This window comes from Scaptodrosophila lebanonensis, unplaced genomic scaffold (assembly GCF_003285725.1).
Source record: "Scaptodrosophila lebanonensis strain 11010-0011.00,11010-0021.00 unplaced genomic scaffold, SlebRS2 tig00000085-arrow-pilon, whole genome shotgun sequence".
NCBI classification, from domain to species: Eukaryota; Metazoa; Arthropoda; class Insecta; order Diptera; family Drosophilidae; genus Scaptodrosophila; species Scaptodrosophila lebanonensis.
This window is the reverse complement of record NW_022060564.1, coordinates 4,734,561-4,749,142: the sequence shown is the minus strand read 5'-3', so window position 1 is coordinate 4,749,142 and position 14,582 is coordinate 4,734,561. Positions and strand designations below refer to the sequence as shown.

Genomic DNA, 14,582 nt, shown 5'->3' with positions numbered 1-14,582 from the left:
ATCTCGAAAATGGTCATCATTTCTGCGGCCAACTCCTGAGCCATACTCGCCAACAAATTCATATTAATTCATCATGTGGTAAGGAAAGCTTTAAGGTCTTAATTGCCAGAGTAGTCGCAGCAGAAGCTACAGAAGCAACAATTGCAATTTGTAATTAACATTAAAAATGATCAAGCCAAGTATCATAAATTGTTTGACAGTCATAAATAAATGCTGGATGTGCTGAGCGAAGGAGAATGAAAGCAAAACTTCACAGACACACATAAATTCAAGGAGACAATGAGCAGACCAGACCAGCAGCAGGAAGGAACTCGCATACAAACAACAATGTTGCTTTCGGAGAGCACACACACACATACAGAAACACACACACACATACTCGCATATAAGGCAAATATATCAGCAGCATGCGGCAGTAAGAGCATAAATGTTCCATGATTTAAATAAAATTGCATTAATATGTTTTCAAAAAGCAACCGAAAGCACCAAAAAGTCACACACAGTCCCAGGAGCGGCCACTCGAAAATCGTCAGAGATGAGCCCGGAAAGTACTTGTGACTTAATCTATATATCTGATTCACTACTTTAGAGCATATTATTTTTCGAGTATGTAAACGATAAGCTGCTCCCTAAACTTCATTTTTTTGTGTCCAATTGGGTCAAGCCTAGCTGAGGTTCACAAGATTCTGGAGCAGTTCATATGATCTGCTGGTGTCAATATACTTACTGGATAGCCCAACACATATTCTCTAACCTTATCTAATTACACTTGGAATTTATTCATTTTATTTTCCATCTCTTGTTATGAATATAAAATTATTTTGTTTATTTTATATTTATTTATACTAGCTTCTTTTTACATAATATTATTATTATTCGCATTATTTTATGTTTAGGTTGCCTAATATAAACGATTTGATTGATCTATCCTTATCTTATTACATTTAGAATTTATTCATTTTATTTTCCATCTCTTGTTATCATAATAAAATTATTTTGTTTATTTTATATTTATTTATTCTAACTTTTATTAACATAACATTACTATTCCCATTATTTTATTGTCATATTTAAAATTATTTTTTTTTATTTTCATCATTGTTTTTAATGTTCTTATGTTTAGGTATACTATAATATAATACTATAAAGAGAAAAGATTTGTTTGTTTATTTATTTGAATTGAATAGGCTCCAAAACTATTCCTATTAAAAGGATTATTTCACTGTTGGGAAGCTACACTTTCCCCAGCTAACATAAGCTTTATTAAATTTGCACAAAAATAGGAATCCTTTCCAAAACGCCAATAATGTAACCCAAGGTGTAAAAAAATTACCTAAAAAATTCCTGAACAGGATGCTGGTAGTTCAGAATCATCCTCGAAACATTATGTCACTTTAAATATTAAAGCAATGTTATTCAAAAGTCCCCAGCCAAATAAAAAATGGCAAATCCACACCGTGGCTATTATCGAAGACACAGTCCATTTAAATTTATATTTATATAAATGTATTAATTTATATTACACTTTGCTTCAAGTATTCTTTACTTACCCTTAAAATAATGCCACAAGTCAACGCATTGTCATTTCTTCGCGCCTGGTTTCTCCTTCTTTTTCTTGGCATCGGTGTTTCTCTCCTTTCCACTGAGAATTTCTTAATTGCTGCTACTGTGGATTAAGAAATGTAGAATTAAGAATTATTATTATTATTACAATTATTATTACTATTATTCTTACTACTATTATTACAAAGATAGCAAAAGGAAATGGTACAACTATGAAATAAGAATAACCTAATTGGTATAGATTTAAAAAAATATAGCATTTGGCTTATTTTTATTTTATTATTATTATTTTTGCAATTGTTTCGTTTATTGATCGAATTTTGCATTTTATAATTTGTAATCTTAAACAAATTTTCATTTGTTTTAGGTAGTTTGAAATAATAATGCTATTTTCTCAAATCAAATTAAACAGTATTCAGAAATTGTGAAAACTTGTGAAATGAGTCAAAAATATTATTAAATTATTCATAAAAATTATTTATTATTATGAAAGGGAGCTTAGCGCTGCTTACATAGCTACCACAATTGTATGATTAAGTAAAGCATACAATACCATGGATTTAATATCCATTTTATTTCAAATTTTCCATTTACAAGTAAAATCTCACATCTATGTACTATGTGGGTGGGAATTTATTCACAACTGTGCGTTGAGTCACAATGTTTAGCATCGCTAGAGGGCGCCACTGACATGGTGGGCACTTGGCCAGCAAGCGAAGGGCGATTCATATAAAGCCGCGGCGCAATGTAGTCGAGTCGAGTCGAGTCGAATCGGGGCCCATAACTCATCCTATACACACCCACATACACACTCAAGCACACTCACTCACTCATACACTCACAGACTCACACACTCACTTGCAAATTTCACACCAAAATCAAAAAGCAATAATGATGCTCGAAAAGTGAACAACATGAGGTGCATGCGAGTGTCGAACAAGAAGAGCGGGGTAGAGTGGGGGGGGGGGGGTCCTGTAGAGCTTTTTTAGTGGGGCGCCAAGTACCGACTTTGCCCGAGTGTTTGTGTATATGTCAGTGTGTGTGTGTTTGTGTGTTTGTGTGTCTGTAGTAGTTGTTGTAGTATTTGTCGTTATAAATTTGACATCAATTGGCGCGGCATGTGGCCGAGAAAGGCAACAAGCAGGGCTGTGAGAGGTGTTTGGAGGAGCTGCTTGTGTGGCATGTGGCAAGGAATGCATGAAGGACGCTTCTGTGGCAGCTATGTATATACATACAAGTACATACATATGTATGCTTGTGCGTATACATAGCAGCAAGAACGCGATGAGAGTTGTAATGCGGTCATAGAGAATTATTGGCAGACAGCATTGCTCTGGGGCAATGAATGCTTTGAGAGCGTAAGAAATAGAAATAATTTTATGGCTTGCTGATAAAGTAAATACTTGTAGGACTACCCACCTACTATATAGTATACTCCCAATTTCGGATAAATTGCTTTACTTTACTTTTCTTAACTTTACAAAAATGCATCGCACGGCCCTCTGTGTGAATTCAGGTTGAGTTTAGAAAGCGATGCATTCCTTTGAGCAGCGTGAACCAATTTTTCCATAATGCTTTTGACAGCAGCAAAGGACAAGCTGCTAGTTTCCCATCTCGTGTGCCCATTAAGGGAAAGTTAAAGGAAGGAGTGGCAAACAAAAGAAAAGCATTAATTTCTTGGCGATCTTCTTTCCCACGAAAATTTGTAAGGCAAATTGATTGCTACCTCATTTTAAAAGTACTTTTAAAACAAGTCAGGCGTGGGCTTAGTTTTTTAAGAATATTTTGTGTCTTAAATGTTATTCCTTCTAGAATAATTAAAAATAATAAATATTCAATTTTCGCAATGGACTAATCTATACCGAACAATATTTATTTTAAAATAAAAATCGAAAGTATTTGTATATTTTGTTAAATCAAATATTCATTTCTGCATTTGTTAATAAAATAAAGACCCAATTACTGGCAAATAATTCCCATTTTAGACGGAGGAATTGTCTAAAGTGTTTTTGCTTAATTGCGAATAAATGATGAAGTTAATATAGTTCGTCTAATAATAAGAAAAAGCTTTAATTTAACAGTTTAAATAACGCTCTTGTTGGAAAATATAATTAATTTACGGTTCCATGGTAATACAGAAAAGCTCTTTTAAATAGTTGGATTTGCTGAAGTTTGTTTATTTCTTTTTGCACTTTTTTGCATTTTTTTTTTTTAAATATTATTAAAAACTATATCTGTGGCCTTTTAAAGATTCCAATACATGTTCGGCGCATATGAAAATACTATTACTTTTCGTTTCCATTATATTTACAACAGCTTCAAGAATCCCTAAAAATTTGATATTATTTCTGCCTTAATAATTTGATATTATGTTTGATTTCCTATAGGCATTGCCTTCTATGATCAGATTTTCTATTTCAACAACGATTTCATTCAAATACTTTATAAAATGGCGCTTTGCAAATAATTAATTATATTAACTAGCATGCCCAGCCGTAGAGCCAACAGTTAGGTTAAATACCTTGACAGTCACTCATGATGTATTAAAATGTTGATTAAATAAAGTACGGTTCGTTAAAATTATAATTTATTTATTATATCAGCAGAAAAACTTCAAAAAATCCAACTTAGTTATATTTTGGGGCGAAATAGTGCGCTATAATAATATTTTCTAAAGATTTAAGGGGCCGACTCCCTTGCTAATAAAGCCAGCTATTTTGCCAATATTCAATCAATCAATCAAATCGTATAACAATAATAATGTGGATTGTAGAAAGTTCCAACAAATGAGAGTGAAATACAACAAAAGAAGAAAGTTTAAGATTTGTATCTCATATTGGAAATGAAAATTATTCCTTTACAGAAACTGCATTTTAATTCTAAAAAGGCTTAGAAAAGGGTGAATGGCAAATCCTGAGCTATTCGATATAAATCAAGTTTTAATTAAGGTACCAACCCCATTTCGCAGAAGTAGTATTTCCGGTCTTTTCAATGGAAGTTATAGTCATAATCTAAGCATGTAGCTGATCCTCCATCCTGACACTGTTCTTGCAAATGCAATACTTTCTGGGTATTTCCAGAGCCACGCAACCAGAGTCCTTTGCATGCGAGTTCAGGCGACTTATGAAATCCATGTTCATTTCGACGCCTCCAGTAATGCTTTTATAGAGCACTGTGGTCTCGAAATGAGCCGAGTTCGGGTTTGTCTTGAAGTTGACCACAAAGTAGCTTTCGTTGGCATTGCGCGGCTCATCATTTGCGTCGACAGGCATCTTCAGCTGCAAGCTATCCAAGTGCTTGAGGGTGTAGTCGTGGCACAGGTCTGTCAAATGCTGCTTCCGCAGATGATCGTTCATGTACTGGACCACGGCCAGGGCAATGGGTCGGGCAAAGGACTCGTTGGTTGCGTCCTGTGTGGGATGGCAACTGCACCAGTGCTCGTCAATGCCCGCCTCCTGGCAGCTGCGATTGAAGGGCAGCTCGAACAGCAGCGACTGGCAGCTGGCACATTGTGGCGCCTTGGGTTCAATGTCCGCCATGGACTGGCTATCGAGTTGAAGCAAGTGCCGCAAGGTCATGTAGAGATCAAAATTGGAGGATAAGCGATCACGATTCTTGCCTAGATTCTTCACTAAATGGGGATATTTTTGGCGAAACCAGGGCGGAACATAAATAAACATCATGGGCAAACGTTCCTCCAGAAAGCCATTCGGCCCATGTCGCACTATTTCGTCATAACGATGTCCATGATCGCTCATGAGAACAACAATGGAGTTCTCGAACAGTCCGGCCGCCTCAAATCTTTCCATATAGTCCAGAAAGTGTTCATCCAAGGCGGCCGGTGCTGCAAAGTCGTCGTGCGTGAAACTATTGCTCCAGAGCAGTCCAAAAATGGGCGTCTCGTTGACAAATCGCTCCACAAACTGCAGCCCGAAGTCAAAGACATAGTTGAAGCTCAGATGGCGACCCACACAATAGACATTACCGAAGCGATGACGCAGCTTGAATTTGTCCTCCAGCGCCACAATAAAGTGCCGCAAATAATAGTCCGTGGGCTGTTTCAGAAAGCCCGGCTTCAGGTATTGCAAGGCATTGAGTTCCACGCAGTCCTCGCCATAAGCCGTCAAATAATTTGCCTGCTTGTAGTTCCTCCAAATGAAGGGCAAGCGATCCAGACAATTCACCTCAGACACATTACAAATGGCCCGGGAGCCTGCTTCTGAATGGCCCGTGAGTGCGGCCAAGATGTTGGGAAAAGTATTGTCCCCCACTTTGTTGTAGCCCTGCATCTCGTACCAGCCCTCCTCGTTGACGAACTCAAACATTTTGGGCATTGTGCGTCGAAAATTGATGCGAGAAACCGAGTCCAGGCCCATTATGAGGACGCTCGGCTTCTGTTCCCTCTCCAGCATGTAATGCTCTATCTTCTGGGGCGGCAGCTTGTCCTGCACAAAGCTGAAGGCATCCTCTTGCACTTCATTCAGCACAGTGGTCGCATTCCGCATATAGCACTTGGTGATCATGAAGTCCGTATCGATTGGCACAATCATGCGATGCGGCAAGTAATATGCTTTGGATTCCCTATACAGTATATGCAGATTGGCAGTAAGGATGTAGGAGTCTATAAAGCTATTTGCACTTACGCATAGGCATTATCGGGCACCTCAGCTTCCATATCCCGTTTGATTTCCTGATAGCTGCAAGTTATTGTCTGATGTCCGGTGCTGTTTAGGTAGGCCTCGCTCAAATTCGCGGGTATACTGACCCGATACTGCCTGAGATCGAAATCAAATTTGCTTTCTATCAAATCTCGCTCCTCAGAGCACTCCTCAAAGACATGTTCTTTCATATTTTTCATAACATCGAGTGTAAAGGGATTAACAAATGGTATTTGACATTTCGCATTGTACACGTAATATTGCTGCCCCGCCTCTTTTGTAGATGCTGAGGGCTCTGAAAATACACACACATCTCATTTATATGGCAGCTTTCAAATAGAAGGAACCCCTCCTAATCAACATTTGTGACAATCTTCCCAGACGAAGAAATAAATGTATAGGAATATTATTTACTAACTATAATTATAATATACTTTTTAAAGCCTGATTATTCACATGATAGCTTTATAATATCGTAGTTTAGTTTATGGAAAAACACCACACATTTCTCGTAAATATGGTCGATCCAACTCTAGATATTCGTACATTAAAGGTATTGCAAAAACCCGATCCTTCCCACTCGAATAATTTTCATCATTTTAAAACGATAGTGGAAGAGAGTAGTTTCTGATTATTTAGGTACCTTCTATTGATGCCGACGGCCCTGGCAATAGAGCTATCAGAGTCCCGAAGAAGATACATTGGATCCGTTGTTTCAACACCTGGCACCTTAAACTCATATTTTAAACTGAACTAAAAATATCATCAGCAGTACAAAATTAAATATGAGAGTGTTTCTAAAAAGCATGCGAAGAGCGTGTAATCCATAGACCAAACAAATATGTAAAGCTAAAGCTATTTATATAACATGTAGGTAATACAAGTATATAATTATATTGAAGCTGCTTATCAGTATCAGTAGCTTCTATTCCACAATACTCAGAGACTTTGGCAAATCCAATAAATACCTCATCTTATCTAGTTGGTAGCCAGTGATGGATTTGTGTAGACAGATAGTACAGAGTTTGATTATAAATAGATGGTGGAAAAATAAACTCTAGCATATTTATATTAAAGTACATATGGGTGATAAATGAAAAATGTTATAAGCTACGGCTCTTACTATACTGTTTTAATTAATATAATTAATATAGTGCTTTAATTTAAGAATTTTAAAAATGAATGCTCCGACTCCCTTAAAACTAAGGTGGTTTGTTGTTACTTAAGATTTGTGTGTTAATTTTCAATCTAGTATGAATTAATGCATTCTGTTATATAGTAGTAGTCTGTAAATTGCAGATAACAATATAAATTACGATTTTTAAAATTGGAAAAAACGTAGTTAAAATATATAAATATTTGTAAAAATTTTGAGATGATAATAAATGCACCTTAGTGTGGAAAACCTTTAATTTATTTAATGAGAGAATGTAGATTAATCACAACAATACATACTAGCAGATAATGTGCCAATATGAATTCAAATAATCAAAGCCAACTTCTCTCGAAATAAAAGGATCAGCTGCTATACAATCACTCGATTCCAATATATTTCTAGAAAACCTTCGATATACATAGAATATAGATAGATATAGCTATATAAGAGAGATGTAGATAAATACATTCAGCATTCCTTTTTAATGTTCAAAAAAAACTGCATGAATTCAGAATTCTATTTAATATAACTTTATTGATTTAATATTCAATTAATGCGTTTTTTTTTTTCAGATAACTAGAAGATGTAGTAAGCTTTATTTCAGAAAAATTCAATTAATTAGCACGGCCATCTAGCGGCAGCTTTCGCAGCATATACATATGCATAAGGGCGGTCTCATAAACATGTTTACTAGAAAAACGCACGCATAAACGTGGACGCTGGTTCTTGTCTTTGCTCTCCTACCTCGCTTAGTTGCTAGTCTCTGCTCATAATATAGATATGGGTTTTTGTCTTGGCTGTGTCCTTTTATTTAGTTGTGTGGTGGATTGTGCCAAAGGATTGTGCATTGGATTATGTGTTGAACTGAATTGCGACAAGCATTTCATTTAAACATAATTGGGGTTTAGTAAGTAGTAGTAGAATAGTAGTAGATGTAAGAATTTTAGATACATAATTGAATTTAGAAATAAGAACAAAACATATTACACCCAATTCTGTGTTTATACGGTAGATTGGTTCCAGAAACAACCGTGTAAAAAAACCCATTGAGATTATAATGTTATATTAAGTTATATCATATATGTTTACATTTTTTTTATTTTAATATATATAAAATGTAAAAATATATTTTAATAATTATAATCGACAGAAATATTGTTCATGTACTAAATAAATAAATAAATAAATATGTAAAAACAGGTGATTAAAGAACGTTTTTTTTTTTATAATCAACGTTCTTTTAGGCTGCCAAAAATTCGATAATAAAATCAAATCTTTAGAATGAAAACAGCCCCGTCAAGAGGCTTAATTTTTCTAAAAAGTTGGTGTACACTATTTATTTATTCCATATTCATCAATTGTTGTTGCTTTTTGAAAGGGTAAAGGGTATACACGTATATAGAATTCCAATATATAGAAAATTGTCTTTGACCATTTTTTTTTCAAAACCATAATTTTTTTTTTACAACAAACGAATCTGCCAATCGATGAGAAGAGGCTAGTTTTAGACTCTTTGTTCAAACATGTTTACGAATTATACATATATACAAGTATACAACCAAATATGAATTTTATGAGTATTTGCTTCCCAATCTACGCTGCTGAAATGGCCAGGCAGCGTTTGGGGTGCGAGATTATAGGGTGTGATGTTTTTAATATATTTTTTTGTAGTTTTCCAAGAAGTCGTTAGTAAAAGATAGATTCAATTATGTAAGCAATATATACATATTCCATGTCTAAGAACCTACGTGTTAGTTCTATTTTTGTATTATTTATCTATTATTGTAAATAAATGCATAATGCATTGCACTAATAGTTATCTACAAATCAACTAAATAAATGTCTGCAAATTTGAAGAAATTGTTGCTTCTGTCGCTTTACAGTTTATTTTCCAATACGAAACCGATCCATTGCTTTCATCTGTCGCTGCCGGCTACACTTCTGTGAACCCCCGAATCTGCTGAGCACGCTAATGATGTGTGAAATTCGTCCTCTCACCTGATGTTGATGCTATTGTTGTTGCTGCCCATGCCCGTGGCAAACTTCGAGACATGCAGCCACTTAATGCGTCCTGCCTACCTGCCTGCCTGCCTGCCAGATATCCCCACAATTCCCAGCCAACAGCAACTTTTCAATTTCACGCGACGCACATAAACAAAAGTGCAAGCGTTTCATGTCGATGCATTGAAAATGACGGCCGCCAGCAGGTGAGTGAGCAACTGAAGGGGGGCATGGGAGGGTTAAGATGAGGCTGGCAATAGAATGGATTCATATTCCCGTCACGTTTTTAGCCACTTTTTGGTGACAACCAACCGGCAGGCAGCAGACTGAACCGGCGAACGTGTGCACCCACACCCACAGCCACACCAACACCATCGTCCTGCATTTCAAGTGCATTTTAAAATTGCATATAATTTTTTATAAAATTGTGCACATTCCCATTGAACTGTATATAGAATTTTTGATCGTGGTTAGTCGTGTTATTATTCCATCAGCGATTCGTTCGCTGCTGTCGTTTCATTTCAATTTTTTATTCAATTTGAAACAGTTAGCTCTGACTAATGGAAATCTGCTTTCGAGTGCAAGGCTTAGCTTCTAGCGAGGTGTCCTACTTTTTAGTTGGACAACTTCCTTTTCAGATTGTCCTCCCGACTCATAAAGTGGACTATTTTACGCAGCTTCCTGCTAATCACGAGTATAGCAAACGAGTATATGTATCGCACATCTAATTACAATTGTCGCATTTTATTGTTTAGTCTATTTCGAAAGTTTTGTGCCGCTTCGGCTTGGCCTCGTTTTGTTTTCTTGGCACGCCGCCGTTGGACAAACTTTTCGCATTTGGCCAGCAATTTAATGGCAACCGATCCAATGCTATTGCTATGAAAATATACAAGCTTGCCAAGTGCTCATTAGTTTTCCCCAGCCGCCATAAATAAAGAGTTTTTATTAACACATTAAAAATGTGAGTGAACGAATTCCACAAAGTAGATGTAAAAAATTATTAACGGTATAAGCGAGAGTATTGATATAATTACAGATCAGTCGGCAACTATCGCTTGTGTTTAAAATATTCGTCCATATACTTGTGTAGTATGTTTTATAAATATCGTTATACACTTATACTCTAATAACAGTTCAGAGCCAAAATCGATCAATTTCAGCAGAATAACTCAGGAAGTAACACCACTTCTTAACAAAAATATACGCCAACATTTTAAAGAATAGAATTTGTATTTTTCTAAACTTAAAGTTGACTGGAAGTTTTTGATGGAACTATTGATTATTAGCTTTAATAGAAAAGTAAACTGTTGTCTAAGTTCGAAATTAAAAAATCATTTTATTTTAGTTTCTTCTTGTTATTTTTTTAATAAGGAAATATTGCTGCTGCTTATTCAACTTATTCAAGTTCCATTAATTTCAAACTATGGAATATATAATTTGTATATAATATATAATTTGTAACACTTAATAAGAACACAATACAATAGCTTTTCCAGTTTGTTTTTTAACTTTTTACTTAGCATATTTCAATAATGAACCACAGGCTTATGGCGTTATGAAGGCCCAAAATCTCAGAATATGCCGCCCAGAAGTAAAAGTTCATCAAGCCATTAGATTGGATAAGTATTGTAGGCCATCTTTTTGTATCTCTGCATTCATTTCATAATTATAATTAATGCTTTTATTTTATTTATTAAATGCTTCTATGCGATGTAAAATCGACACACGAACAGTATATTTATTACCTATGTATATATATTTATAATACCAAAAATTTTTAATATTCGTTACAAAATGCCGTTTGTTTAAGCCAAAAAGATTACACTTCCAAAATCGATTGAACAAAAAACTATAAAAAAATTCGTTAAATAATGATCAAACGATTTTATGTATCTAGAAAAGAACCAAGTTGTTTAGCAACAAGATGGCAATAACTGAATCGATTTCATCCGGCTTGCATCTATATTTTGGAAAGTCCCTCTAAACACATTCCCACAGCACACCCGTGGGAACAACGGAAACAATACATCATCATTTGCATAGCTTATAAATTTTATGAAGCTGCCCAGCCCACAACACAAAAATGAAAGGAAAAGGACGGGAGAGGCAAATGCTTTAAAATAGACAACAGACAGACAAAAAGTGGTTTGATTGAAATAAAAACGGCAACAACCACAAATAGGAAAGTAGGAAATGTATAAAATATACGAGTTGGTTGGTCGAAGGGGGTGCAGGAGGGGGCTGCACTAAAAATGGCAAATTTTATTTGCATGTGAGGCGGCATGAGGCTTTTCATTCGTGCCGTTTGGGATCATAAAACGATGGATGCAGGGACGCAGACGAAACGGAAAAAGAAGACATCACAGTTGTGGAACCCTTTCCCAATATGGCCATGCAGTCCCAAGCAGATGATGGCAAAAAAAAAGTAAAGAGCAGCTCGACAGTGTTGTCCGCGGAACTAGTTCTTTAGATAAATGCGAACTAGAATGCATTTCACTAATTATTGATGAGGACAGACGGGAAATATGGTCAACTTAATTAGGATAATAATTTCAACTAATTAGCAAAGAAAGAAATAAAAAATTATCTCACAAATTACAATAAATTTGATGGGGCATCCAGCTAATTATGTCAAGGTCAAATGTGGTTCAGCTGGCAATGGGGACAGTCTAATTGCAGTTACTCTTGTTATTAGTATTAGTAATTTATTTATTTATTTATTTTATTATAATTCACTCAAACACACAAGCGAAGAACAGAAGAATAATTGCAAATTATTGAAACATGTTTATTTAAAGTGTGTCATGAGTGGTTAATTCTTAATTAATACTTTAGAAAAATAAGCTTTAAGAGCGACTCTATTCAGACAAAACTTACAGAAATTGGCGCATTATGTATATAATCTAGCTGTCATAGGAACGACTTGTTTTAAATTATTTTTAAAAAAAGGAAAGAAGTTCGTCTGCGAACCAGTTCATAGCACAGCCACAGCACTTTAAAGTCAGACCCACATTGGCAAGTGCTTGCGACGTGAAGCGACAAGCGTCTTAACAATTTCCTGCCAACTTCTGCTTCATTGCATATTTCCGCTTCCGTCCGTCCAAGTGCTCGTCGGTCGTCTGCTCTGTCTGTCTGCCAGTGGCTTGGCCTCGGCCTCGGCCAACTTCTCTCTACACACATGACAACGGCTCTACTCGTAGACGAGCGGTGACGACAGCATCGCATCATTCGTTTTTTTTTTTTCTATCGCTCTGTTCCTTTACGATTTGCAATTATTTTTGCTCAATTCAGCAGAAGAGAACATGCCCGCAATTCCTTAAGGACAACTAAAGGCAGTAACCAAGTAGCGTCAGGAGGCTGTCAATAGTGGCAACTATGCAGCCCCCCTGCCCCTTTCCGCTTTCCCTCTACGTCTGTCCCTCTCCCGGTCATCCACCCACTGGCAGCCGCAATGAGCACACACATAACAATTTACATAAGTTGATGCCCGGCAGTTGATATTTTCCTTCCTTTTTTCCATCTATACTTACTATAGTGTATTTCCTATTTTTGTTGGGCCCTGAAATCCCCGCGTGCTTTGTGTGCAGCTATTTGTCTGCCCAAATATAGAGTTGTTGTTCTTCCTGCTGTTTTACATGAAAAGCATTTTAACTGCAGCAACCAAGCAAGCAAAATAAATCGATGGCAGGAAAAGGTGTCTCCACTTTTGTGTCGCCTGCATCTGCCGCACAACTGCAGATTCTTTCTGGTCTTACAAATATATCTGTGGGTATTTAGTATGGGGATAAGTATATAAGCAATCGTTCCAATTGTTGCTGATGCTCAGCCAGAGCTACGAAAAGCGTAGGAAAATTAAGTAGGAAAACGTTAAACTCTTGCCAGCTCGACGTGTGAATAGCAAATAATTATAAATGGGGCGTGTATATTTTTTTATCTGGTAATACTAGTCCCGTTTAAAAGGGGGCAGCAATTAAGACTAATACAGCCCGTTTGAAAATAAAGAAAATATCGTGCATCGAAATTAAAAGCAAGTGTAAAAAACGTTGAAAATAAAACATATTGTGAATCAAAATAAATTATATTTAATTCCCTAATAATAAACAAACTTTTCTCCGTTCAACTCAAATACAACTTGTCGAAGCAATTATTCCTATGGCAGCTTTATAATATACTTTAGCAATTTTGATAATGCTTCGTAAATACTAAACTATATATACGAATATAAGTATATATGCTATGGCCAGCCGATTTTGATGAATTTTGAAGATTATTGAGACACGGTTTAATATTTGGATTTTCGTTCCGATAGACTGTACAGTACTAGGAGGCCAGAATGACGCACAGTGATCTTGTATACCTAACAATGCCGTTATCAGCGATCAAGCTTTGCTGTTCGAGCCACAGTGGGTTCAGGGGCTAGCCAGCACCGAGATAAGCAACGAACGCAGCAACAGAGACGAGTAATTACTGCTCCTCTGGAAAGAATCCAACGATTCATCGAAAATATGAGAGAAGGTCTATCTGGCCAATCAATAAGTATGACATCAGCAATAGAATTCTAAGCCTAGTATGGTATGGATAATTTGGAATGGCAACCTTATTGTGGATCCGAACTTTAAAATTAAGAAAAGATCATGTTTTAAAATTCGTTTTTAACGTTAAGTATTTTGGGATCTATCTATATAATCTACTATATAGAAGAGAATATGTGATATATCTATAGAATCTACTATATAAAATATAATAGCAGCCGTGTTAGACATTTATTGTAATAATATTTTAATATTTAAATATTATTTTAATATTATTTAATTATTATTTTAATATTATTTAATTATTATTTTAATATTATTTAATTATTATTTTAATATTCTTTCAACATTACCGTTTGTCGAATATTTTTGGAATAGATTTGATTATTATTATTTCTTTAGACATTGTTGATATTGGAAGTATTTTATTGGATTTTTAAGAGGATTAGTAAAGCTTGTATGTACATATGTTTTTGTGATATTTTCGAACAGTCACAATGCTCATCAATGCTCATATTTTGTATTTTTTCAAATATATACAATAGTGGTTCTGAATTATATGTCATTTACTAAGAGATAGTCTATAGAATCTCTTACACTTAGTTGTGAAAACTGAGAAGCGCGAATATAATTAGTTAAAAAAAAAAAAGTTAATAAGGATATGGGTATGAA

General features: G+C 35.5%; 1 protein-coding gene across 1 annotated transcript; it reads right to left on the bottom strand.

Annotated features, from left to right (window-relative positions):
- Window positions 1-3,589: 3,589 nt before the first annotated feature.
- Window positions 3,590-6,961, bottom strand: LOC115626587. The gene is made up of 3 exons (XM_030521969.1): window positions 6,865-6,961; window positions 6,207-6,516; window positions 3,590-6,144 (listed from the first exon to the last, which is right to left on the bottom strand). The coding sequence occupies exons 1-3, from the start codon at window positions 6,959-6,961 to the stop codon at window positions 4,575-4,577; spliced, it is 1,977 nt and encodes a 658-aa protein (XP_030377829.1). The 3' UTR covers window positions 3,590-4,574.
- Window positions 6,962-14,582: the final 7,621 nt, after the last annotated feature.

Coding starts and splice junctions, on each gene's coding strand:
- LOC115626587 (XM_030521969.1), bottom strand. CDS start 6,961: ATGAGTTTAAGGTGCCAGGTGTTGAAACAACGGATCCAATGTATCTTC. Junction 6,517..6,864: donor GCCGTCGGCATCAATAGAAG/GTACCTAAATAA, acceptor GTGTATTTTCAG/AGCCCTCAGCATCTACAAAA. Junction 6,145..6,206: donor GTGCCCGATAATGCCTATGC/GTAAGTGCAAAT, acceptor TATACTGTATAG/GGAATCCAAAGCATATTACT.